Source organism: Dipodomys spectabilis, unplaced genomic scaffold (assembly GCF_019054845.1).
Source record: "Dipodomys spectabilis isolate Male_0828 unplaced genomic scaffold, ASM1905484v1 ptg000297l, whole genome shotgun sequence".
NCBI lineage: Eukaryota > Metazoa > Chordata > Mammalia > Rodentia > Heteromyidae > Dipodomys > Dipodomys spectabilis.
The window spans coordinates 22,386,105-22,410,312 of NW_024870974.1; the positions used below are offsets into that span (position 1 = coordinate 22,386,105).

General features: G+C 43.7%; 1 protein-coding gene across 8 annotated transcripts in view; it reads left to right on the forward strand.

Annotated features, from left to right (window-relative positions):
* Window positions 1-24,208, forward strand: part of Elf2 (E74 like ETS transcription factor 2) — a 71,815-nt gene that overhangs the window by 29,017 nt on the left and 18,590 nt on the right. Inside the window, exon 1 of one of the 8 annotated variants that reach the window (XM_042701615.1) lies at window positions 16,796-17,035. The exons of 6 other annotated variants lie outside the window; for them this stretch is intronic. In XM_042701615.1, the coding sequence (XP_042557549.1) occupies window positions 16,978-17,035 (58 nt within the window). In that variant the 5' untranslated portion in view covers window positions 16,796-16,977. Of the gene's footprint in view, window positions 1-16,795; window positions 17,036-24,208 lie in introns of those variants that run through there. One more of the 8 variants, XM_042701614.1, reaches the window with a different exon arrangement.

Below are 24,208 nucleotides of genomic sequence, written 5' to 3' on the forward strand. Positions count from 1 at the left end.
AAAGCAGAAATTATTTTAAATACTTTTTTTTTTTGTTTTGTTTTTTTCTTTCTTTCTTTTTTTTTTTTTATTGTAAAGCTACTATACAGAGGGTTACAGTTACATGAGTGAGGTAATGAGTACACTTCCTCTTGAACATTGTTACCCCCTCCATTGTTTTCCCCCTACCATCCCCTCCCTCCCTCCCTTTTAAATACTTTTTTATACCATTTACAAAATATACTTTACATAAAGGGGAAAAAGTATATCTAGGTTAGATCATTAAAAGATTTTTGTTTAGTTTTGAAAACTAGTAGCATTCATTCCTTTATTATTTAGACTTTTAGCAGTAGTTAATTTAAATTTTGCTATCCAACAATTTGTCTAATATAATTTTTATTAATTCAGACTGAGGAGAAACTAAATGTGAATTGTGTAGAATTAAAAAAATAGACGGGTGCTGGTGGCTCACACCTGTAATCCTAGCTACTCAGGAGGCTGGGATCTGAGGATCGCGGTTCAAAGCTAGCCTGGGTAGGAAACTCCGTGAGACTCTTAACTCCAATAAACCTCTAGAAAACCAGAAGTGGCGTGTGGCTCAAGTGGTAGAGCGCTCACCTTGAGCTGAAGAGCTGAGGGACAGCACCCAGGCCCAGAGTTCAAGCCCCAAGACCGATACACAGAAAAAAGAATTAAGAAATTTTTTTGCTGTGTATTTTTGAGTTTTACAACATGATGTTATGGGATATATATGCTACAAATAGTAAAATGTTACTTTGATGAAACAGATTAACTTACCTGTCATCTTAGATATTGTGTGTGTGTGTGTGCGGGCGCGCGCGCTGGTTCTGGGACTTGAGCTCAGGGCTTGGTCACAGCTCACTTCTGTCTTTTTGGTGATTAGTTGGAGATAAGAATCTCATAGACTTACTGGCTCAGGCTGTCTTTGAACTGCAATCCTTATATCTTAGCCTCCTGAGTAGCTAGGATTAAAGGTGTGAGCCACTGGTGCCCCACTGATACTTACTTTTTTATGGAAACAGCAGGTAAAACAAACTTACTTAGCAAAAATTTCTAATATAGTGTAGTTTTATTAACGTCTCACATTCTTTTTTTTTTTGGTCATTGGGCTTGAACACTGGACCTGAATGCTGTCCCTCAGCTCTTCAACTCAAGGCTAGCACTCTACCACTTGAGCCACTGTGTCACTTCAGGTTTTCTGAGTGGTTTGTTGGAGATAAGAGTCTCTCGGACTTTCCTGCTTGGGCTGGCTTTGAACCACGATCCTCAGATCTCAGCCTCCTGAGTAGCTAGGATTATAGGCATGAGCCACTGGCGCCCAGATTACTTCTCACATTCTTTGATGTCAACCTCTTCCCTACTCATTCATCACTCTAACCCACTGTTTGGTTTGCTAGTCTTACAAGTGTTCTCAGGTAAGGATAGGTCACATATGTGAATAGTGCAACTCTGGATGTTTACTTAAAACACATCCTAGGCAGATCCATCCCATTTTTTCAGCCAGCCATCTGTTAGTACTTCTGAGGATTTGCCTTGTGCCATGTGTAGAAGTGGTTTTTCATGTGTTAGACAAGAGCCACTATTTTTCTTCAGTGGGCTTTCTGTTTTGTGGAGAAGATAACAAGTTATTACAATGAAAAGGAATGATTATGATGATAAGATTAGCTAAGTTTTATGGGAGGAAGTGGCATAGGAATGGCAGGGAGGTCACAGAATGCCTCCCCAAGAGCGTGACATAGGAAGGGAAGGGGTTTGAAGCATTTGGCAGGTCAAAATGGGTTATTTAAGTTGCCAAAAGAGATTCAGTATGGCTAGAATTTGGAGTATGAGGAAGAGAGGGAAAAGGAGAGTAGGAAGATTAAGGAAGTCAAGAGGCTTGAACTCTGGGCCTGGCCACTGTCCCTGAGCTTTTGTGCTCAAGGCTACTGTTCTACCACTTTGAGCCACAGCTCCACTTCTGGTTTTCTGGTGGTTCATTGGGAATAAGAGCCTCATAGGTTCTCTTACTCAGGCTAGCTTTGAACTGTGATCCTCAGATCTCAGCCTCTTGAGTAGATAGAAGCACAAATATGAGCCACTAGCACCTGGCAAGAAAAATCTTACTGCTGTGGTCTTTTCAAGTATTGTCTCAGTGTGTTGGGCTTTTAAGAGTTTGAAAGAGGGCTGACAATGTGGCTCAGTGGTAGAGTACTTGCCTAGCATGCATGAAGCCCTGGGTTCGATTCCTCAGTAAGTACCACATAAACAGGAAAAAATGCTGGAAGTGGCCCCATGGCTCAAGTGGTAGACTGCTAGCCTTGAACAAAGTGGCTCACGGACAAAACTCAGGCCCTGAGTTCAAGCCCTGGGACTAGCAAAAAAACAAAAAACCCAGCAGCAAAAGAGTTTGAAGCAAGCTTGAGATGGCCGCCCTTGTCTGGGACCCCAGGACTTGAGAGATGCCAGTCGTCCTTGGGCTCACGCCTGTAATCCTAGCTACTCAGAAGGCTGAGATCCAAGGATCTCAGTTCAAAACCAGGCTGGGCAGGAAAGTTCCTGTAGGACTCTTAATTCCAAATAACCACTCAAAAACTGGAAGTGGAATTGTGGTCACAGTGGTGGAGCACTAATCTTGACCAAAGAGATCAGGGACAGCACCCAGGCCCAAAGGTTAAGTAAGCCCCACGACCAGCCAAAAAACAGAAAAAAGAAATGTACACTACCTGATTTATTTAACTTAACCCCGCTGTACATCTTCCTTATAATTACAATTAAAATTTTTTAAAATGATAACAAAAAACCCCAAAGGTTGGGATACAACTTAGTAGTAGAGTACTTACCTCTCATTTGTAAGGTCCTGTGTCCAATTGATCATACTGAAGAAGAAAAAACAAAAAATGGAGTTTTAAGCAAACTTAAAAACATAAAATACAAATTTAAACTGTGAGAGAAGGAGTGACATTGTCCAAAAAGAAGTGTATTCATGCTGGGCACTCATGCCTGTAATCCTGGCTATACAGGAAGCAGAGATCTGAGGATCCTGGTTCAAAGCAAGCCTGGGCAGGAAAGTGTGAGAGTTTTTTTTTTTTTGTTATTGTTGTTTGTGGGGCTTGAACTCTGGGCCTGGGCGCTGTCCCTCAGCTCTTCAGCTCAAGGCAAGTGCTCTACCACTTGAGCCACAGCGCCACTTCTGGTTTTCTGGTGGTTTGTTGGAGATAAGAGTCTCACAGATTTTCCTGCCTGGTCTGGCTTTGAACTACAATCCTCAGATCTCAGCCTCCTGAGTAGCTAGGATTATACAGGCGTGAGACACTGGCGTCCAGCAAGTCTTTGAGACTCTTACCTCTAATTAACCACCAGAAAGCCAGAAGTGGAGATGTGGCTCAAAGTGGTAAACCTAATTAGCCTTGAGCAAAAGGTCTCGGACAGTGCCTAGGTCCTGAATTTAAGCCCTATGACTGTCCCCCCCCCCCCCAAAAAAAAAAGTACTCATTAGGTGGCGTATGTAACTGTAACCCCTCTGTACATCATCTTTATAATAGCAATAAGAAGTAAAAATAAAAACTTACTTGTTTTCAAAATATTTGAAAACAGAAGACATTCAAATAATTATCTAAGTCAGTTATGGTGGTTTATGTTAATAATCCTAGCTATCTGGAGCATAGAGGCAGGAGGTTGGCAAGTTCAAAAGCAGCCTAGTAAGCTTAATGCAACCCTGTCTCAAAAATAAAATAGTAACAAAAGAGTTGGAGGGATGGCTCAAGTGACAAAGAGCTTTCCTTGTGTGCCCAAGGCTTTGGGTTCAGTAAATAAAATTACCTAAAACCAACTGAACTCCTTAGCACCTCATTCACAACTTCATAATAGTTACTATTTTTATTCCACTAAATTAGTGGCTATAGGTGTTCTTAATGTATAGCTACAATAAGCTAAAAGTGATAGAGATTTAGATAGATAATTGGCCAGCCATGATTTCTTTTTAGACTTAAAAAGTTGGGTTCTTTGGTGCAATGCTGTTTCAAGTGGAGGAGGAATCATTGTCCCTATCCATTCTTCATTCCCATCTGTGTAACGTGTGGGTCTTAAAGACCTACATGAGACTCACAATAGCCAGTTTTGATTGAACATAATGCATGTTAGTTGACTTTGTTAGGTATTTAAGGTGATGGCCTCTAACTTTATAGTGGGAATGCTGTTTTGATCATTTGGACTATGAAGCACAAATTAAAGTATTTCTTTTGGTTCTGATGTCTTTGAGAACTAACTGTTAAGGAAAAATTATCATGAAACCCTTTTGTATTCTTCATCACTGCATACAGTTGCTGGTTTACTTACAATATAATGCTATCACAAACAGTCAGGGTCGGGGCCTTGAGCACCACGGTGGATACCATAAGCATAATTATATATGGAATTGCTATACTTTCAGCCTGTACAAATGAATATATGTAAGAGGGTTTATGAAGAGTGTATCTTAAAAATACAACAAAATAGTTAAAGCATGTAAAAATATGAAAAATACTTAAAAATAGGTCATAAAATATTATAGCATATAAAAAATACAAATGACACAACAAATATGCATGTACTTACTTCCAAAAAAATTAACAAAACATTGGCCAGTATTTGACCTTTTTGTGTATTTAATTCTAAGATATTCTCCTACTCTTCTTCCTTAAGGTACCTACTATTCTGGTTTTTTATTTTAATCACATAATACAATCTTTATAATAAAAGAATGCTTTTTAGTTATCAAAAAGGAAGTGATCTTTGAGCTTAACAATTTTTTTGGACATAATCTATTATGTGTTATTCTCATTTTTATAGACATTTAAATGGATAGTGGTTCAGATTATACCCCTGGAGCAAGCATTTGTTCCAAAGTGGAGTGAGTATCTTGAACTAACATATTGGTTAGTGGGGATAAAAAGATAAGTATGCAGACTAGATTTTATAATAAGTGTAAATTCATGAATTAATTTTGATACACGTCTAATTCATTCTCCTAATTAGGAAGGTGTTCTATAAAATAGATGAGCAGTTTTTGTTTTTTGTTTTTTTCAGTAACCAGGCTTAATCTACAGTTAGCTTTATTTCATGATGCATGCAAATGTTTTGTCTCTAGATAGCTAGATTACCCCCCACCCCTACCCCATATACACAGGAACTGGGTAGGAAAATACGGCATAAGCCTACCTTTGAGGGAAGGATTGGTACTGTAAAACTTGTGCTCTACTGATAGCTAGTAGCTTCATCTTATTTTGACACCTGAAGAGCTTTATTGTTACTGTTGATCTTGGGAGCTTTTTATTCCATTATACCAACAACCTCTTCTTCTCTCTTCCCCTTCCCTTCTTTCTTTTTGTGCCTACAACTTGTGATACACTAGGTTTCTTTTATTTATTTATTTTTGGGTCTGGTCGTAAGGCCTGAACTCTGGGCCTGGGCACTGTCCCTCAGCTCTTCAGCTCCAGGCTAGCGCCTGGAGTGCTATGGCCACTTGAGCCATAGCACCACTTCCGGCTTTTTTCTTTTTTGCTTATGTGGTGCTGAGGAATCAAACCCAGGGCCTCATGCATGCAAGGCAAGTGCTGTACCACTGAGCCACCTTCCCAGCCCCATACACTAGATTTCTAAATGAGGTAGTAAGTACATTCCAAGAATTTTAATCACACAGAATGTGGCATTATTATAAATTTAATGAAGTGACCTGAGTCATTCTGCATAGATGAGGAGTAAAAGGTGTGTGTACAGTTGGTACCAGCATTCACTCTTAAGGTATCCCAGTTTGTACAAAAACTCTGGCTGTAGTTTGGTGCCACCTGGTGGCAGTTAGATGTTTCTGTAACTGCAGTTTGAGGACTGGGTAGAAAGTAGGAGATACTTTTGAGTTGTCTTCTTGTTGGTTCTAGGACCATTGTTCTATACCCAAATCTGTGAATGCTCAAGTTCCTTATATAAAATGCCATTGTGTTTTCATGTAAACTATGCCTGTCATCCTCTTGCATGCTTTAAACTGTGTCTAGATAACTACTTATAACATCTTTGATATAAATGTTCTGTAAATAAGCAGGAAGCTGATGGCTTACACCTGCAATCTTAGCTATTCAGGATGCTGAGATCTAAAGATTGTAGTTTGGAGCCAGATAGGAAAGTCTGTGAGACTCTTGTGTCCAACAAACTACCAGAAAAGCTGAAAGGGGAGCTGTGACTCATGTGCTAGAGCACTAACCTTGAGCAAAAGAAGCTTAGGGACAGAGCCCAGGCCCTGAGTTCAAGCCCCACAACAGGCACACCCGTACACACAAAAAGTTCTGTAAATAGTTGTTGCATTGAGTTGGGCATCGGTAGCTCACATCTGTAATCCTAGCTACTCAGGAGGCTGAGTTCTGAGGATTGTGGTTCAAAGCCAGGCTGGTCAGGAAAGTCGGTGAGACTCATCTCCAATTAACCACCAGAAAAAACCCCAAATGGCACTGGGTCAAGTGGTAGAGCACTTGCCTTTAGCCGAAGAGTCAGGGACAGCACCCAGGCCCAGAGTTCACCAAAAAAAAAAAAAAATGTTGTGTTGCAGTGTTTAGAGAGTACTGGTGAGGAAAAAAGGGAAAAAAATCTGTACATGTTCAGAACAGGTGCAATTGTTTTCCCAAAACTTTTAATCCATGGGTGGTTTAATCCAAGAAGGTGGAACTCCCTGTCACAGAGGGCCAGCAGTACCACTGGATTTTTCTCAATTTATGTATTCACAATATTTTGCCTTACTGTATTTATATTTGTATCTATTAATATTTCCAGTGTGCTCTAAAAATAGGTCGTTTACTGGAATTGCTGAATCAAGAACCTGATACGTTTTCAGAAAAGTATTAGTTAAATAGAGAATGAGAAGACAACATGAATGAGACCAGAGAGCAGATATTTTTGCATTTTATTTAAAGACTGAGTAGCAGTGTAGTTTAACCAGAATTGTTTAAGTTTTCTAGAGACAATAGGTGTGGTTGAGGAGGTAAGAATAGAAACTGCAGTGGTGCTAGACTGTGTTGGCCTTTAAATAAAGTAATGTCAACAAAATAGAAACATAATGTGGAGATGGGAAGGAAGAACATTGATTTAAACATCTGAAAGATAGAAACAGGAGACACAATGTGCATAATAATGTTATGTAAATAAAAATAATAAAAATGGAGTGAGAAACACTCCTATCCCTGTAATGAATGTAAGCTTAACAAAAAAAGAAATAAATACAAGGCAAAACTTCCAAGCTAAGTATGTTGTCCCACACCTATTTTCTGAGCACTTAGACTGAGGCTGGATGAGTATTGAGTTTGAGCAACTGGGCTACTCAGGAACTTGTCTGAAAAATGTGAAAAAGAAAACAGAAAGAGGTCTGGCTTCCAAAATGCTGTGCTAGGGTGCAGGTTAGATAGTAAATCCAACTGAACTTGACTCAACTTAATAAAAGATAACAAAGGAGTAAAAAGTGATAAATAAAAAAAAAAAAAGTGATGGAAATAGAAATCATGAACTAAGTCTGGCACACATGGCTCATGCTTGTAATCCTAGCCACTCAGGAGGCAGTTCAAAGCCATCCCGGGCAGAAGTAGCACTGTGGCTCAAGAGGTAGAGTGCTAGCATTGAACTGAAGAGCCCAGGGACAGGGCCCAGGCCCAGAGTTCAAGCTCCATGATGGACAAAGAAAAAAAAGCTGGAAGTAGTGGCTGTGGTTCTAGTGGTAGAGCACTAACCTTGAGCAAATGGAGCTCAAGGACAATGCCCAGGCCCGGAGCTCAAGTACCAGGACCCACAAACAAACAAACAAGAAGAAAAGAAACAAATCATAAATTGGCAGAGTAAAAATAAGTCCAGAGCATGTCAGAAACCATTTTACAGTTATCTGTTGTATTCTTAAAATGATCTTCTATTTTTAACAATTCAAAAAGCAAAAGCAAATCAAATTAGTGGAAGCGGATAACATAGTAACAGACAAAACAAAGCTAAGTTGAAATACTGGAAAGTAAGTTTACTAAAAATGATACTGACAAAAAGAACCTGGAGGACTGAAACAGAGTTTACAGTGAACATCTCTGAATAGGGTGAATGAAGGTAGACTCTTCAAACTGGTAAACAGCTCAGAAAGTATAATTGTCATCAGCATATTTGCATCTTTGACTACCATTTAAAGCAAAAGTTGGACTCAAACACTTCTATAAATTGAAAAAAGACAGAAAATTTAAAATAACTTCAAAGGAGTGAGCCATAGAATTCACAAACTTCATAAATTGGAGATCTATAGAACGTTGAGTCTGACCTATTAAAGTAGGACCATATAATGTTTCTGTTGTTTACAGGTCAGTTCTTTGCTGTGATCTCCCCTTTAGCAATGCCCAGAAAATCAGTATCATGTATAAAAATAGTTCATTATGATGCATAAAATTAGAAAACAGTGAAAAAAAATCAGAATGCTTTATCAAATTGGGGTTTTTTTGGTCGGTCGAGAGCCTTGAACTCTGGGCTTGGGTGCTGTCCCTGTGCTCTTCAGCTCAAGGTGAGCGCTCTACTGCTTGAGCCACAGCGCCACTTCCTGCTTTATCAAATTGGAAACAAAAACACATTACAATTTAGGAAAAATGAAAGTTATAAAATATTTTCAGCTATGAACAATATGAAATTATTGCATATAAAAACTTGGGATTTGATTTAAGCAGAAGTCACTGGGAAGTTCAAGTACAATTGCTTGGCTCATGCCTGTAATCCTAGCTACTCAGGAGGCTGAGATAGTCAGGAAAGTCTTTGAGACTCATATCTCCAATAAATTACTCAAGAATCTGGAAGTTACACTGTGGAAGAAGCTCAGGGACAGCACCCAGGCCCAGAGTTCAAGCCCCAGGACCGGAAAACAAAAAACAAAAAAATCATTGCTCTAAATGTACATCTTGGAAAATAAGAAATATTAATGTATTGGTTTCAAACAAGAACCAGTTATTTTTTTTCTCTTGGGCCTTTGGTTATGTGGTTATGCTGAGTTGGACATGGCCTGTTCTACTATCTGTGATCATCTGTGGGTCAGCTGGGAGCTCGCTGGTCTAAGACCAGCTCAGCTGGAACAACTGCCCTCCTATTTCTTCTTTCCAGTTGTCTTTTTCCCCCCTATTTCTTATGCTGTTGGTGAAGAACTCCAGTATTTTGTTAGGAGTGGTGTTACCTCTGGACTTCCTAGGTTTGTTTCTAACGCTGAAGGAAGTATCTGAAATTTCCATTTTAAATTTAGTGTTTGTTACAGGTTTTAGTAATGTCCTCTTATTTAAGGGATTATTTCCTATTCCTCTGTTTTTTGTTTTGTTTTGTTTTTGTGTTCATTGAGTCTTATGAAATGTTTTTGGAGCATTCTTCAATACATTCCCCTTCAGTCTGTTAATGTGATTAGTAAAACATTCTCAGATGTTGATCTCCCCTTGTAGTTTGAGAATGTTTGTCATTTTGCTTCTTTTAAATAAAAAGGCCTTCACATGTACATTCATAAATGAAATGAAACTATAATCTTACTATTTGCATTATCCTTATGTCGTTTTAGAAACAAAATATTATGCAATTCATAAAATAATCCCGGTGCCTTCCATTTATTTTTCTCTTCTATTTTTCTGTCATTAATTCTTGTATAATAATTGATTTTAGGGGGCTGGGAAGGTGGCTCAGTGGTAGAGCACTTGCCTTGCAGGCATGAGGCCCTGGGTTCGATTCCTTAGCACCACATAAGCAAAAAGAAAAAGGCCGGAAGTGGTGCTGTGGCTCAATTGGTAGAGCGCCAGCCTTGAGCTGAAGAGCTGAGGGACAGCGCCCAGATCCAGAGTTCAGGCCTCACAACCGGACTCCCTCCCCCAAAAAAAAGTTTAAATTAAAAAAAAAAAATTGAAAGCCGGGCGCTGGTGGCTCACGCCTGTAATCCTAGCTACTCAGGAGGCTGAGATCTGAGAATCGCGGTTCAAAGCCAGCCCGGGCAGGAGAGACCGTGAGACTCCTATCTCCAATAAACCACCAGAAAACCGGAAGTGGCGCTGTAGCTCAAGTGGTAGAGCGCTCGCCTTGAGCTGAAGAGCTGAGGGACAGCGCCCAGGCCCAGACTTCAAGCCCCACGACCGACCCCCCCCCCCAAAAAAAAAAAAAAATTGATTTTAGGGCTGAGAATGTGGCTTACTGGTAAAGTGCTTGCATAATATGCATGAAGCCTTGAGTTCGATTCCTCAGTACCACATACACAGAAAAAGCTGGAAGTGGTGCTGTGGCTCAAGTGGTAGAGCCAAAAAAAGCAGCCCCGGAACAGTGCCCAGGCCCTGAGTTTAAACCCCAGAACTGGCAAAAAAAAAAAAAGAAAGAAAGAAAAAGAAAAAAATTATAAACATTTGCTAGAATTTTTTTTTTTGGGGGGGTCCAGTAGTGGGGCCTGAACTCAGCCTGGGCACTGTCCCTCAGCTCTTCAGCTCAAGGCTAGCGCTCTACCACTTGAGCCACAGCACCACTTCCGGCCTTTTTTCTTACGTGGTGCTGAGGAATCGAACCCAGGGCCTTGAGCATGCAAGGCAAGTGCTCTACCACTGAGCCACCTTCCCAGCCCACTAGAACTTTTCTAAAAATTTATTTAACTTTTTTTATTGGAAAGGATGGTTTAGACTGTATTTATTTATTTATTTATTTGAGCTTTTTTTTTTTTTTTTGCCAGTCCTGGGCTTGAACTCAGGGCCTGAGCACTGTCCCTGAGCCTCTCTGTGCTCAAGGGTAGCACTCGACCACAAACCACAGCACCACTTCTGGCCTTTTCTGTTTATTTGGTACTGAAGAATCCAACCCAGGGCTTCATGCATACCAGGCAAGTACTCTACTACTCTACCACTAAGCCACATTTCCATCCAGTACTTATTTTCTCTGGGTCCGGTCATGGGGCCTGAACTCTGGGCCTGGGCGCTGTCCCTCAGCTCTTCAGCTCAAGGCTAGCACTCTACCACTTGAGCCACAGCGCCACTTCCGGCTTTTTTCTTTTTGCTTATGTGGTGCTGAGGAATCGAACCCAGGGCCTCGAGCATGCAAGGCAAGCGCTCTACCACTGAGCCAACTTCCCTGCCCCAGTACTTATTTTCTATTTGTGTGTGTAGTATAGGAAATTTCATATTCTCTAGAAACTTGTACATTCCATGTGTATCAACTTTTCTTTTTTTTTCTTGTCCAAGATAAGGACAAGAATTCTGTACCTGATGCTTTCGCTCATTGGCTAGCACTCTACCAACTAAGTCATGCCTCCAACACCTGGGTCAACTTTATTAGTATATAATTATTTGTAATGCTTCATCTTTTTTGTTGGCCATTGTAATGCTATTTTATTATTTTTGTTTTTTTATCATATCTGGGGTTATCTCTCCCTTTCAATACTCTATATTCTCTCTCTATATATATACATTCAATCCATATTAAAAAAATTTTTTTTTTTGGTGTCAATCCTGGGGCTTGAACTCAGACTGGGTGTTGTCCCTGAGCTTTTTACTCAAGACTACTTCTCTACCACTTGAGCCACAGCTTCATTTATTTCTTTTCAGTGGTTAGTTAGAGATGAGTCTCAGATTTTCCTGTCTGAGCTGGCTTTGAGCCATGCTAGGGTTATTTTTTTTTTGGGGGGGTGCCAATCCTAGGCTTGAACTGAAGGCCTGGGCACTGTCCCTGAGTCTTTTTTGTTTTTTGCTCAAAAGTAGCACTCTACCATTTGAGATAAGAGTCTCTTGGACTTGCCTGCCTGGGCTATCTTTGAACCTTAATCATCAGATCTCAGCCTCCTGAGATTACAGGCATGGACTACCAGTGCCTGGCAAGAGGCAGAAATTTTAGATTAGATCTTGTTTGACAAGAATGTGTGTCTTCATAGCCATATTTTTTTTTGCCAGTCTTGGGATTTGAACTCAGGGCCTGGGTACTGTCCCTGAGCTCCTTTTGCTCAAGGCTAGCACTCTACTACTTGAGCCACAGTGCCACTTGACTAAACACAGATAAGAAAAATTTTAGCATAATTTATAAGTGTAAAAGCTAGAAACAACTTTATTTACCTCCAGTGTAAATTTGATGAATTAAACAGGGTTCATACACTCGAATGCTTTGTAGAATTTGTAAAGTAATAGCTAATATCTCTGTGTATGAATATGGGTTGAATAGAGTTTGAATAAAGATACAATTAAGAATGGCATATATAGTATAATGACATTTATCTAAAACATGGAAATTACTACTTTATATTATTCAATGATGTACATAATACAAATACATGAATCCTATGTAAGTGCACAAACATTCAAAAACATAAAGAATAGATTGGAAGTATATACACTGAACTCTATAGATGCAATGCTGAGTAGAGGGCTCAGAATTAGTATTCCAGTATAATATTTTTATCTATAGGTGTGTTATTTCTTAGGGAAATAAGAGACAAATAAATGAGAAAATGCTAAAAGAGTTACAGCCTTTCAGAAGGGACAATATGTCTGTTCAGAATATTACTTTCAGTCTTTCCTATATGTTTAGAATCTCTAAAAAACGGTATGGGTTCCTGAAGTTAGGAGTAAGGCTGCAGAGGTGGTATTATTGAAAGCAGAAACAAAGGACATTTGTGTAGATGAAAAGTGCTAGATTTAAGTGAGTTATCCATATAAAGATACCACACGGCGGAAATTAAGATGTATAGCTGCTTCTTCTTCTTCTTTTTTTTAAAGTCAAGACTGGCCATGTAGAGTTTTGAGTCAACACAGAAATAACACTAAAAGCTCTGGGTGGGCAGTACAAAGAGTGGAGAATGAAGGAATGAAGCGAGAAGATGAGAAGATGGCTGAGGAGTGTACTTTGAATGAACAGATACACTTAAGGGTCTTTTTTTTGGGGGGGGGGGATCAGTCCTGGGGCTTGAACTCAGGGTCTGGGCATTGTTCCTGAGCTGCTTTTGCTAAAGGTACTCTACCACTTGAGCCACAGCACCATCTGGTGCTGTGTAAGTGGTACTGAGGAATTGAACTCAGGGTTTCATGCATGCTAGGCAAGCACTCAACCACTGAGCCACATTCCCAGCCCACACTTAAGGGTCTTGTAGACACAAATAAAGATAGCTGAGAAGAAAATAATAGGAAAAACACATAGCCAATTTGCCATCACAAAAATCAAATGAAGAGAAGGATTTCCATAAGGCATGGTCAGTAATGTTACAGAAATTTTTGGTGAGTAGGATGCATTAGGCATCCTAATGCACAGGCATTATTGTAAGAGCAGAAGCAAGAAATTATGCAACCTAAATATCACTTTTAGAATTAAACAAGTTTGGTCATTTTTCCAGAATACTCTCTCTCTCCATTTTTCTATAAAAATGCCAAATTAGAATTTTACATGTTCATGTAAAATTTCAGAATTAAAAAATTCCACTGTACTTGTTACTACATATATTCTCTTAATGATAATTAACCCTTGAAGTCAGTTGCTAAAATTTTACTTAAAATATAGGGGACACTATTTTAATCCTTTGCAGAGTGTTTTGTACATATGAGTACTTCATCAATGTGATTTTCACAATCATTTGTCTAACACCACGAGAAAACACTAATTGTAATATTTAGTTGGCAATCTAAGAGTGGAGGTGAGAATTTTTGAGGTTGTACCTCCTTAGCATAAAACATAAAGCAAAGAACCAACAGACTGAGAGAGAGTCCAGTCAAATGCTGAGAACAAGACCCAAAGTTAAGCTGTGTGCCAGTGGCTCATGTGTGTGATCTTAGCTACTCAGGAGGCTGATTGTTGAGAATAACAGTTTGAAGCCAGCCAGGGCAGGAAAGTCCATGAGACTCTTATCTCCAATAAACTACTCAGAAAAAGCCAGAAGTGGTGCTGTGGCTCAAGTGTTGGAGAGCTAGCCTTGAGCACAGAGAAGCTTAGAGACAGTGCCCAGGCCTTGAGTTCAAGCCCCAGGTCAGGAAAAAAGAAGGAAAGAAAGAAAAAAAATCAAAGTTAAGCTGGGTGCTAGTGGCTTATATCTGTAATCCTGTACTCAGGAGGCTGAGATCTGAGGATTGCGGTTTGAAGCCAGCCCAGGCAGGCTTCTATTTGAGACTCTTCTATCCGATAAAATATCAAAAATAGTGTTGTGGCTCAAGTAGTAGAGTGCTAGCGTTGAGCAAAAGCAGCTCAGGGACAGTGGGCAGACCCTGAGTACAAGCCCCAGGACAGAAAAAAAAAAAAATCAAAGTTAAATTATACCTAAGCTAGGTATGCATCCAGAATGGTATACTCTCCCCCTTACGTATAAAAAGAGTTGCATGGTCAATGTCCTAAAATGAATGTTGTGATGTATAGAACAAGGTAACATAATTTCTAGAGTGTTGGCCCTCATTGAGAATCTAATAATAGCCATTTTGCACGTTTCACTAACAAAAATTTGCCATTACCAACCTCTGATAATCCATGCCTTGGCCAGGTGCAGTGGTGAATGCCTGTAATTCCAGCACCTAGGCTGGAGGCTAAGTGGGAGGCTCACTTGAGTGCAGGAATTTGAGACCAGCTTTAGCAACAAAAAATCCTGCATCTATATTTTTTAACATTGTCAAAAAATTCTAGGGACTGGGATGGTGCTTTGTGGTAGAGTGCATGTCTAGCTTGTGTAAGTGTGGCTCTGGGTTTGATCTGCAGACCAACTCTGGAAACTTCAGATATATTCTTTAAAGAAATGAGGTCTTAGCTGGTTGTGGCATGCTTGTGATTCTAACTACTTGGGAGAAGATTAGGAGGGTCATGATTCAAAGTTAGCCTGCACAAAAAAAGACCCTATCTCCACTAATAAAAAGCTGAAGGTGGAGGTGTGTGTGTTATCCCAGAAATACGGGAAACAAATAGGATTGTGGTCCAGGCATAAATGGGAGACCCTATTTGAAAATTAAGTAAAATCAGAAAGGCATTTCCCCCATGCCTATCTAGCAAGTTGAACTGTGAAGTGACACATAGACAGGTGGTAGACCAGACGGGCAGGTAGGTAGGAGGTGCGAGCGTGGGGTCTACTGTGTTCCGCGTGCCTACGAACTCCTGGGTCTGGACTTCAGGGTGTACTACTGAGCCTAGCTTAAAAAAAGAAAAGGTAAGAAAAGTCCACTGATAATCTTTCTTACTTTCTTCACGCTAGTCCTCAAGAAGGAAATTTGTATGTCAGAAAACATGAACTTCTTTTAGTTCCCATGTCTGCCCCTTGCTTTCCTGGAGGTCTGTGCCGAGCGACACCACCAGCAGCCTCGTTATCCTCGGCGTTTTCATACTTAGAATGTGTCTGCTTCTGTAGATTGCTTATGGTAGCAAGGCTAACCTTACGCCGGGGAAGGTGGGTTTAGAAGGATTGTAAGTAGATGGGAATGTTTCCCAGACTTTCCGTACTAATTTCTCTTTGTGTAGAGGTGTTGTGTGTATCAATAGGGATAATGGAGAAAAGTGTGCCGCTCTGTTCTCGTGGAGCTTAAAACCTAAGACAGCGCGGGTGGGCACACTCGGGACGAACACATCTACACACGCGCGCGCGCGGCCGAAGACACTGTTCAAGGCAGAGTCTGAGCAGGGCTGCCCATCCCGCGTCAGAGGGTCTTTCCTGTGCCTGAAGAGCGAGGCCCGCTGGTGTGGCCCCACAGAAAGCACACCTGTGGCCTAATTGCTTTTTCCCAGTCAACAGAACGCGAAAAACTGTACCGAAGAGGAAATTCAGAGTTGTTGTCTGCTCGGCGCTCGCGGTTAGTCCTGGGTCGCACACGGAGACCTGGCAAACCTGCCAGTCAGGGACCGATCTTTACCTCCAGTTAGTCGCGGTAAAAGGCTGCCCGCCGTGGGCTCTTGTGCCTCGTGACGGGGGTTTATGAATCATGCATCGGGGAAGGGCCCTTGCTTGGTGTGGGTGTGAGGGGGGCCGCAGGCAGGTGAGGGAGAACCGGGCTGAGCGGCGGCGGCCGGGCCGCGCGCGCACCGCTGCGGCATCGGCATCCTCGTTACCGCGGAGCCCGCTCTGAGTTACAAGCCCCAGTCCGCTCGGGCGCCCGCGCCGCGCCGCGCCGCCGCCGCGTGGTGGCCGGGCCTCCGTGCGTGTGCCAGCGCGCTCAGGTAGGGTGCGCCCCGGGCTCGCGCCCCACCGCTCGGGCCGCGGCTCCGCGTGGGCTTTTTGGGTGGTTTATCGGCGGCGAGAGGCTCCCGCGCTCCCCGGCCCGGGCCGGCCTCGAACCCCGACGCTCAGGTCTCAGCCTCCCGAGCAGCCACCGGCGCCCGGTTTGCGGTAACTTTGATCCCCGCAATCTGTGCGTACGGAAGCGGAGACACCGGAGGCGCTTTCCTGCTCCACGGCGCCGGTCCTCATCTTGCTGGCGGGGTCTCCGTGCTCGGGGCCGGTCCCGCCGTCCCTTCCCGACGTGCCGCTCGGCGTCTTCCCGGGGTGTCTCCCGGGCCAGCCACCCCGGGCTGGCTGGCGGCTGTTCCCGGGAGGAGTCGGCGCCAGGCAGTGTTCTCCGGGTCCGGCGCCGCCGTTACCGAGCCCCGTCCTCGGGCGCGGGCCGGGCGGCGGGTCCCGGTCCCGGGCGGCGCGCGGACGTCCGCGGGCCTCCGGCGCCCTCCCCGCACGGCCGCGGCCCCAGGTGTCGGCGCGGCGCCCTCGGCACTTCCTGTCTGGGCGCGGGGCGGAAGGATCGCGTCGCCAGCGGAGCCGCCGCCGCCCGGCCCTGCCGTCGCCCGGCCCTGCCGTTAGGTGGTGGGGTTTCCAGCCCGGCGGCGGGAGGCGGGCCGGCCGCCGCTTCCTGTCGGAGGACGCGCAAGGATCCGGGCGTCGGGGCGTGTGCGAGGGCGTGAGTGGTGCGGACCCTCGGCGTGTGTCTCCGGCCGCGGTCCCGCCTCCTCCCGCGCCCGCTGCCCGCGCCCGCTCCCCGCCCGCCGTGGAAGTCAATGTGAAGCAGCAGCTGCAGCCCCGGGGTAAACATGGCGACGTCTCTGCATGAGGGGCCCACGAACCAGCTGGATCTGCTCATCCGGGCCGGTAAGGACGGGCAACTTCCCGCGGTGCAGCGGTGCAGCGGGCGGGCGCACGAGGGCGGCGTCCCCGCGGCGGCGGTCAGGCCGGGCCGCGTCCGGGCCGGGCCGCCGCGGGGGGGGGGGGCGTAATGGAGGCGGCGAGTCAGGAAGTGATCACCTTGGGGACCGCGCGCCCGGGCCCGGCGCCGCCGCGGGGCGCGGCGAAGTTGGGGACGGGGACGGCGCGCGCGGTGGCGCCGCCAGGAACCAGGAAGTGAGCGGCCGGCGGCGCCTGCCACGCTGTCTGCGGGGAGGCCGCCCCGACGCGGCCGCCCCGGCACTTCCGCGTGGACGGGGCCGGCGACCCGACCCGCCACCCGGCGCAGGACGCGGTCCCGAGTAACGGTCCCGGGAAGGGCCGGCGTGGAACCTCCGCGCCGCGGTCCGGGCCCGCCTCCCTCGGCGCCGCCGGCGTGGGGAGGACCGGGGTCTGCCCTTCCCGAGCGGGCTGTCGCCCAGGGGAGCGGGAGGGTGCGGAGCATGCTTTGTGCCTGCGTCCCGGGCCGCGGGCGCTCATCTTTGTAAACATGGGTGGACGTCAAGGAGCGGGCTGAGGGCGTCCCGGCCCCAGGTTCGCCTCTGCTCCGAGTAGCCCCTTCCCCTCCCCCAAACCTCCCACCATAGCGGAAGCGCCTGGGAGAGGACAGAGGCGCCGGATTGACAGCCCGGGGTTCCAATCTGCTGGCAGAGAGGTTCCAAATAAGAACGTTGACTTGCGGGGGCGGGACTAGCGGCCCGCGACGGCCAATGAGGGCTGGGCGGGAGTGGGGCTGACAATGTACGCATGGAATTGGAGGGAAGAGGGAGTGTAAACACGGAAGTGGCCGCGGTGGGGGATGTGCGGCGCCCCTGCCGCGGCGGAAGGGCACGGACGGGAGTTAGCGGCAGGCGGCGGGGCTCCGGGGCCCTCGGTCCGACCGAAGTCGGCGTCCGCGTCCCTCTCCGCGCCGCCCCCCGCGGGACCGGGGAGCCGAGGAGTCCCCCGGCAGTAGTGCCGTGGAGGACCTCGCGCTCCCCCACCATTGTCCCCACGCCGGGGTCTGGGAATGACCAGCCGGCCGGCCGGGCCGCGGCCCCGAGGCTGCGGGGAGCCACGACACGTGCTTCCTAAAACCACCCCCGAGCTTCGGGCACTGCCAGCTGTCCTGCCCGACAGTAATGGCGAACGGCTCCGCACTCGGTGGCGCTTGGCACCTGGCACTCGCTGCCACAGCCCCAAGTTAGCAGTCACGGCCGCTGCAGCGCGCAGACCGGCTCTGGATCCGCACAGAGCTGAGCTGCTGCGTGAGCCGCCCAGTGAGGACTTGGCTCCTTTGTACTACTCCGGAATGCTGTGGCATGAATTAGTGTATTATTTGGCTTTGTAGTATTGGTTCTCCATGCTTACGACTGCAGGGTCCGTGATGTTGGTGAGGCCTGAACGTGTATTTTTCAAAAGGTGTTGTTTTCCAGTGGTTAGGTGTACTTCTGACACAGTCCTAACATAGCCCCTGAAGACAGAACTCTTAAAGAAACGCTGTCAAGTTGAGAGCTTAGTTTTTGCGAATGTCTTTTTTTTTTAAACCAGCTCTTGAAACAGATCAAATGTAACCTGTAGATACTTTGCTTGGAATGGATATTATAAAGACACCTTTTAGTTTCAAGATACAAAGTTTTGTCTTTTTATAAGGGTTCTGAATTAGTTTTTGAGGTGCTTGGGATCTGCACCCCGGATCTCGCCTGCATGCTGTACGCAAGTGCTCTCCTTACAGTAAGCTGTACGTGGCCAGGCTCTGAAAATGGTTTTCTAAAATGAATCCATTTCCTCGCCCTGCCCAATGCACTGCTGAATACACAAGTTAAGGTTTCTCATTTGATTATAATACTGTAAACATTTTGCATATAATTCTTTTCAGATTGTTTTTTCACTCATGCTCATGTAATCTGAAGCGCCTATGCAGGCTTGATTGTAGAAAAGGAAATTCGAGACTGGTTTTATTCAGTGAATTTAAAAAGCCGAGAGAGGAAAGGTGATCCAAAAAGTAGGATTCATGGCGCTAAAATTTTATTGCTGCCAATTTCCACCAATATGAGCAGAGTAATATTTGAAAATTTTGTTTGTAAGATCGACACAGTGAACTCGTTTATCTCCTTAAGGGAAGTCATTAAGTGTGTGGAGACAGACAGAAATCTAATGTAAAAATAGCTATAGTAATGGCAGTAATGTGTCGATGATTAGCATAGAATGAGTGATATTCATGGAAATCTGTAGAGGAGATGTGCTTTCAGTTGAATGTGGCTCATTTAACTTTTTCAAGCCAGGTAGAAGTCACTTAATATCACTGATATTGGATATATTAAGGCGCCAAAGAACATACTGCTTTATTTTCCGCCTTTAAAAATGTAAGTATTATGTATTTGTATTTCCTTAGTTGCCAATATTAATGCTGCCATTAAAGTTTCAAGTAAAAAACGGTTATTTGTTGTAAGTCATTTTCATTTAAAAATAATTTGTGGTTGAGACTTCAGGGAGAAATGAATATGAAAATAAAAATGAAACCTGTTAATTTTTTTGCTTGTTATTTTTTTAAGTTACAAACACTTTTTAATCTTTACAATGATAGCCATCATTATCTTGGTCTACACTGCTTATGAATTCCTTAACCTTTAACAATAAAACTATTTTTTACAAGTCCGGTCATATGTATATTTGAATGTGTGTGCGAGTGCATGCGTGTGTGCTGGTCCAGGGGCTTGAACTGAGCTCTTCTGCTCTACCACTTGAGCCACGGTTCCGCTTGGTAGTTAACTGGAGAGAAAAGTTTCTTGGACTCTCCTACTCGGGCTGGCTTTCAACAGTGATCCTCAGATCTTAGCTTCCTGTGTAGCTGCGATTACAGGCCTGATCTGGGAACACCTGGATTTTCAGTCTTAAAATACAAATGCGTGCCATATTGAAACTTGAGGCTTATGTGCACATGTTGAGTAAGTCCATGATACAATTTTATTTATTTTTATTACTATTAATATTGCAGTCCTGGGCTTGAACTCAGGGCCTGGGCACATCCCTGAACTTTTTTCTTCTCTCTCTCTCTCTCTCTCTCTCTCTCTCTCTCTCTCTCTCTCTCTCTCATTCACTCTCTTTCTCAAGGCTAGCACTCTACCACTTGAGCCACAGTGTCACTTGCAGCGTTTTTTGTTTATATGGTACTGAGGAATGGAACACAGGGCTTCATGTATGCTAGGCAAGCACTCTACCACTGAGCCACATTCCCAGCTGTATGATACAATTTTAATAATTTAGATTCAGTTCTATTTCTTGTGAAAGTATTCTATATGTATGATCTGGAGTTTCTGGAGAATTTTCAGTTAAAATATTTTGCGCTAAGTGCCAGTGGCTCACGCCTGTAATCCTAGCTATTCAGGAATCCAAGACCTGAATGTCTTAATTCAAAGCTACCCCAAGCAGAAAAGTCCATGAGACTCTTGCCTCCAGTTAACCAGCAACAAGCCAGAAGTGAAGATGTGGTTTAAATGGTAGAGTGCAAGCCTTAATTGAGAGCCCCTTGGTCTTGAGTTCAAGTCCCAGCACCAGCTCATACAGAAGAATTTTATCTCCAAATGCACAGTCCTTCACCTTTTCGTTTTATTTTTCTTTAGAAATTTGAAAAAATTTTGTACCAAGTACAGTTATTAAAGGAGGAGGTAATTTTTCTGGAAATTTACCCTAAAAGTTTTCATTGACTTTCACAGTATTTTTGTAAGTTTGTCAAAGTTTATCATGAAATTTGCAAGTGAAAATCTTGTTTCTGGAATATCTAGTAAGATTTGGCATCCTTTATCCACAGTACTTGAAACAAAGGTATTTTGGATTTCAGAGATTTTTTAGATTTTGTAATATTTTCATAACCTCCAGAGGATTTCAGACTTCACATTCTCTGATTTGGGGTGCTCAATTTGTATCAATTTTGAAAAGGCCCATCGATTTAAACACCACTACCACGACCAAAAAAAGCAGTGAAAAATAGATTAGTGAAAAAAAATAGGAAATGTGTTGAAATACAAACAGGAGTGATACTAGTTTTTTTATTCTGAATAAAATTGGTGATAGTTTAGTAGTAGATTGTTTGTCTTGCACATGTGAAGCTCTGGATTCTATCTCAAATATTGGAAGGAATTTTTATTTGAAAATGTATTGAAGAAATTACCCTTCAAAATTCATTGCAGCATTAAAGTTTATATAAAATTTTGAGTTGCAAAGTTGAGTGCTGGTGGCTAATGCTTGTTATCCTAACTACTCAGAAGGCTGAGCTCTAAGGTTCAGAGGCAGCCTGGGCAGAAAAGTCTGAGATAATAATTCTAGTTAATCCACAAATAAGTTGGCTGGGAAGAGTGGCTGTGAGGTGGTAGGGTGGCAGTCATAAGAAGAAACTGAGTGAGAGTGTATAGTCCTGAGTTCAAGTCCTAGTACTGGCACATGCGCGCGCGCGCACGCACACACACACACACACACACACACAAAATGAGTTAGAAAGAAATAGCAAAGTATAAAAAAATCAGCACAATTCCAATACAGAACACTTGATTGGTAGAGAAGAGCAAGTAGCAGAATGTTGTCATACTTCATTTAAAATAATTTTTCATGTAAATCTATAGTTTAAATGTTCAAAAATTCAAAGAAGCCATGTGTGGTGGTAAATACTTCAAGTCTTGGCTGGATTGTGAGTTCCAGGCCAACCTAGATTGTATAGAGATACTGTTTGAAAAGACACCAAACAAACAAACAAATATTTACAAAAGCTTAAAAAAATTCTAGTGCTATATACAAGGCCCTGAGTTGAAGCCCAATACTATTAAAAAAAATTCCCTTATATGTAAGTAGACAAATAACTGTACTTTAGGAACATAATCATATAGTTTTTCGTCTGCATACTTATGTTTATATTAAGAAGCTAAAACTTAAACATAAGTAAATAACTTAGTAATTATTATTTTTTGTTGTTGTTGTCAGTTGTGGGTCTTGAACGCACGGGGCATGGGTACTGTCTCTGAACCTTTGTGCTCAAGGCTAGCGCTCTACCTTTTGAGCCCCACAGCACCACTTCTAGTTTTTGAGTGATTAATTGGAGATAAGAGTCTCATGGGGAGTTTTCTGACTGGGCTGGCTTTGAACTGCCATCCTCAAATCTTAGCCTTGTTGGGGAATTTTCTGTCAGGGCTAGCTTCAAACTGCCATCCTCAGATCTCAGCCTTCTGAGTAGCTTGGATTACAGGTGTGAGCTACCGGCATTCAACCAATGATCACATTTGATGATGAATTACAGCTATCCTTCTCAAACACCAGCTTCTAGGGATTCTGGAAGTTGAGAGTCTTTCACAGGCTTTGGGAGGATCTTCAGAATAACTAATTAAATAATACAGTATTAAGGCATTGCTTGTCTTTCCCCTTTGTGTGTGTGTGAGTTCTGGCAATGGGCTTTGAACTGGATCCTACCACGTTAGTCACACTGCTTCTTCTGCTATTTGCTGGTTAGTTGGAGATAAGAGTTCCTTGCCTTTATCTGCTGGACTGGCTTTGAGTCGCAGACCTTAGATTTCAGCCTCCACAGAAGCTAGAATTATAGGTGAGAGTCACCAGCACCGACACAGACTTGTGTGTGGATGTGGGTGCACGTGCTGGTCCTGAGTCTTTTTTTTTTGTTGTTGGTTGTGGGGCCTGAACTCTGGGCCTGGGCACTGTCCCTCAGCTCTTCAGCTCAAGGCTAGCACTCTACCACTTGAGCCACAGCGCCACTTCTGGCTTTTTCTGCTTATGTGGTGCTGAGGAATCGAACCCAGGGTCTCATGCATGCAAGGCAAGCACTCTAACACTGAGCCACCTTCCCTGCCCCATGGTCCTGAGTCTTGAACACAGGGCTTGGATGCTATCCCTGTGCTATACTTCCACTCTGGCTTTTTTGGTGTTCAATTGGAGATAAGAATCTCACAGACTTTCCTGTTCGGCTGGCTTCAAACCATGATTCTCAGATCTAAGCCTCCTGAGTAGCTAGGATTACAGCTGTGAGCCACCAGTGCCCTGCTCAGAATGAGTTTTTTAGAGGCTAAATCATGATTTTCCACCACCATACTGAATAAAAGAGGAGATAAATAACTTCATCTACCTTCTTGTTTTGTTTTTGTTTCTGTTGGGTGGTCATGGGGCTTGAACTCTGGGAATGGGTGCTGTCCCTGAGCTCTTTCGCTCAAGGCTAGTGTTGTACCACTTTGAGCCACAGCTTCATTCCAATTTTCTGCTGGTTGATTGGAGATAGTCTCGTGAACTTTACTGTTTGGTCTGGCTAACCGAGATCCTCAGGTCCCAGCCTCCTGAATAGCTAGGATTACAGGTGTGAGCCACCAGCTACTGGCTCCATCTACCTTCTATTAAATCAAATATCAAGGAGAGTCACAGGGTTTCAGATGTAGCTCGGTGGTAGAACACCTGCTTAGCCAGTACTTGGCCCCATATTCAAACCCAGCACCATCAAAAAAATGTGCAAAAATGGAAAACAAAAAGCTATTCTTTAAATTTTTTCCTAAAAAGCTATTTTTATAAAATATTTACATAAGTATTAGATTTATTTTTTAAATGTATTAGTGTTTTACAGCTTTCTTGGTTTAAATAAATATCTAAGCACTTAATAGTCTCAAAAATCTTTTTGAATCTCTCCTTAATTTGATGGCAAAGGAGTTTTCTGTCCAGAAAAAGTTTGAGAAAGGTTGAATTAAATGTTGCAAAGGTCACGTGTATGATTGCCTCTTGTCCCAAGTGACTTTTCAATACTTGAAGTGTAGCATGCAAAGTGGAATTTTTTTGGGGGGTTATATGTGTGTGCTAGTCCTGGGGCTTGAACTCGGGGTTTGGGCACTGTTTGCTTAGGCTACCACTCTACCTCTTGAGCCATAGTTCTGCTTCCAGATTTTTTGGTAGTCAATTGGAGATAAGAATCTCATGGACTTACCTGCCTGGCTGGCTTCTCAAATCTCTGCCTCCTGAGTAGCTAGAATTATAGGCGTGAGCCACCTTCTTCCATTGGTTACATGTTGAGATGGCAAAATTTTGGATACTGGGTTAAAGAAAAGGTGTTCATTTAACTTTTGGACTTTTAAAAATGTATCT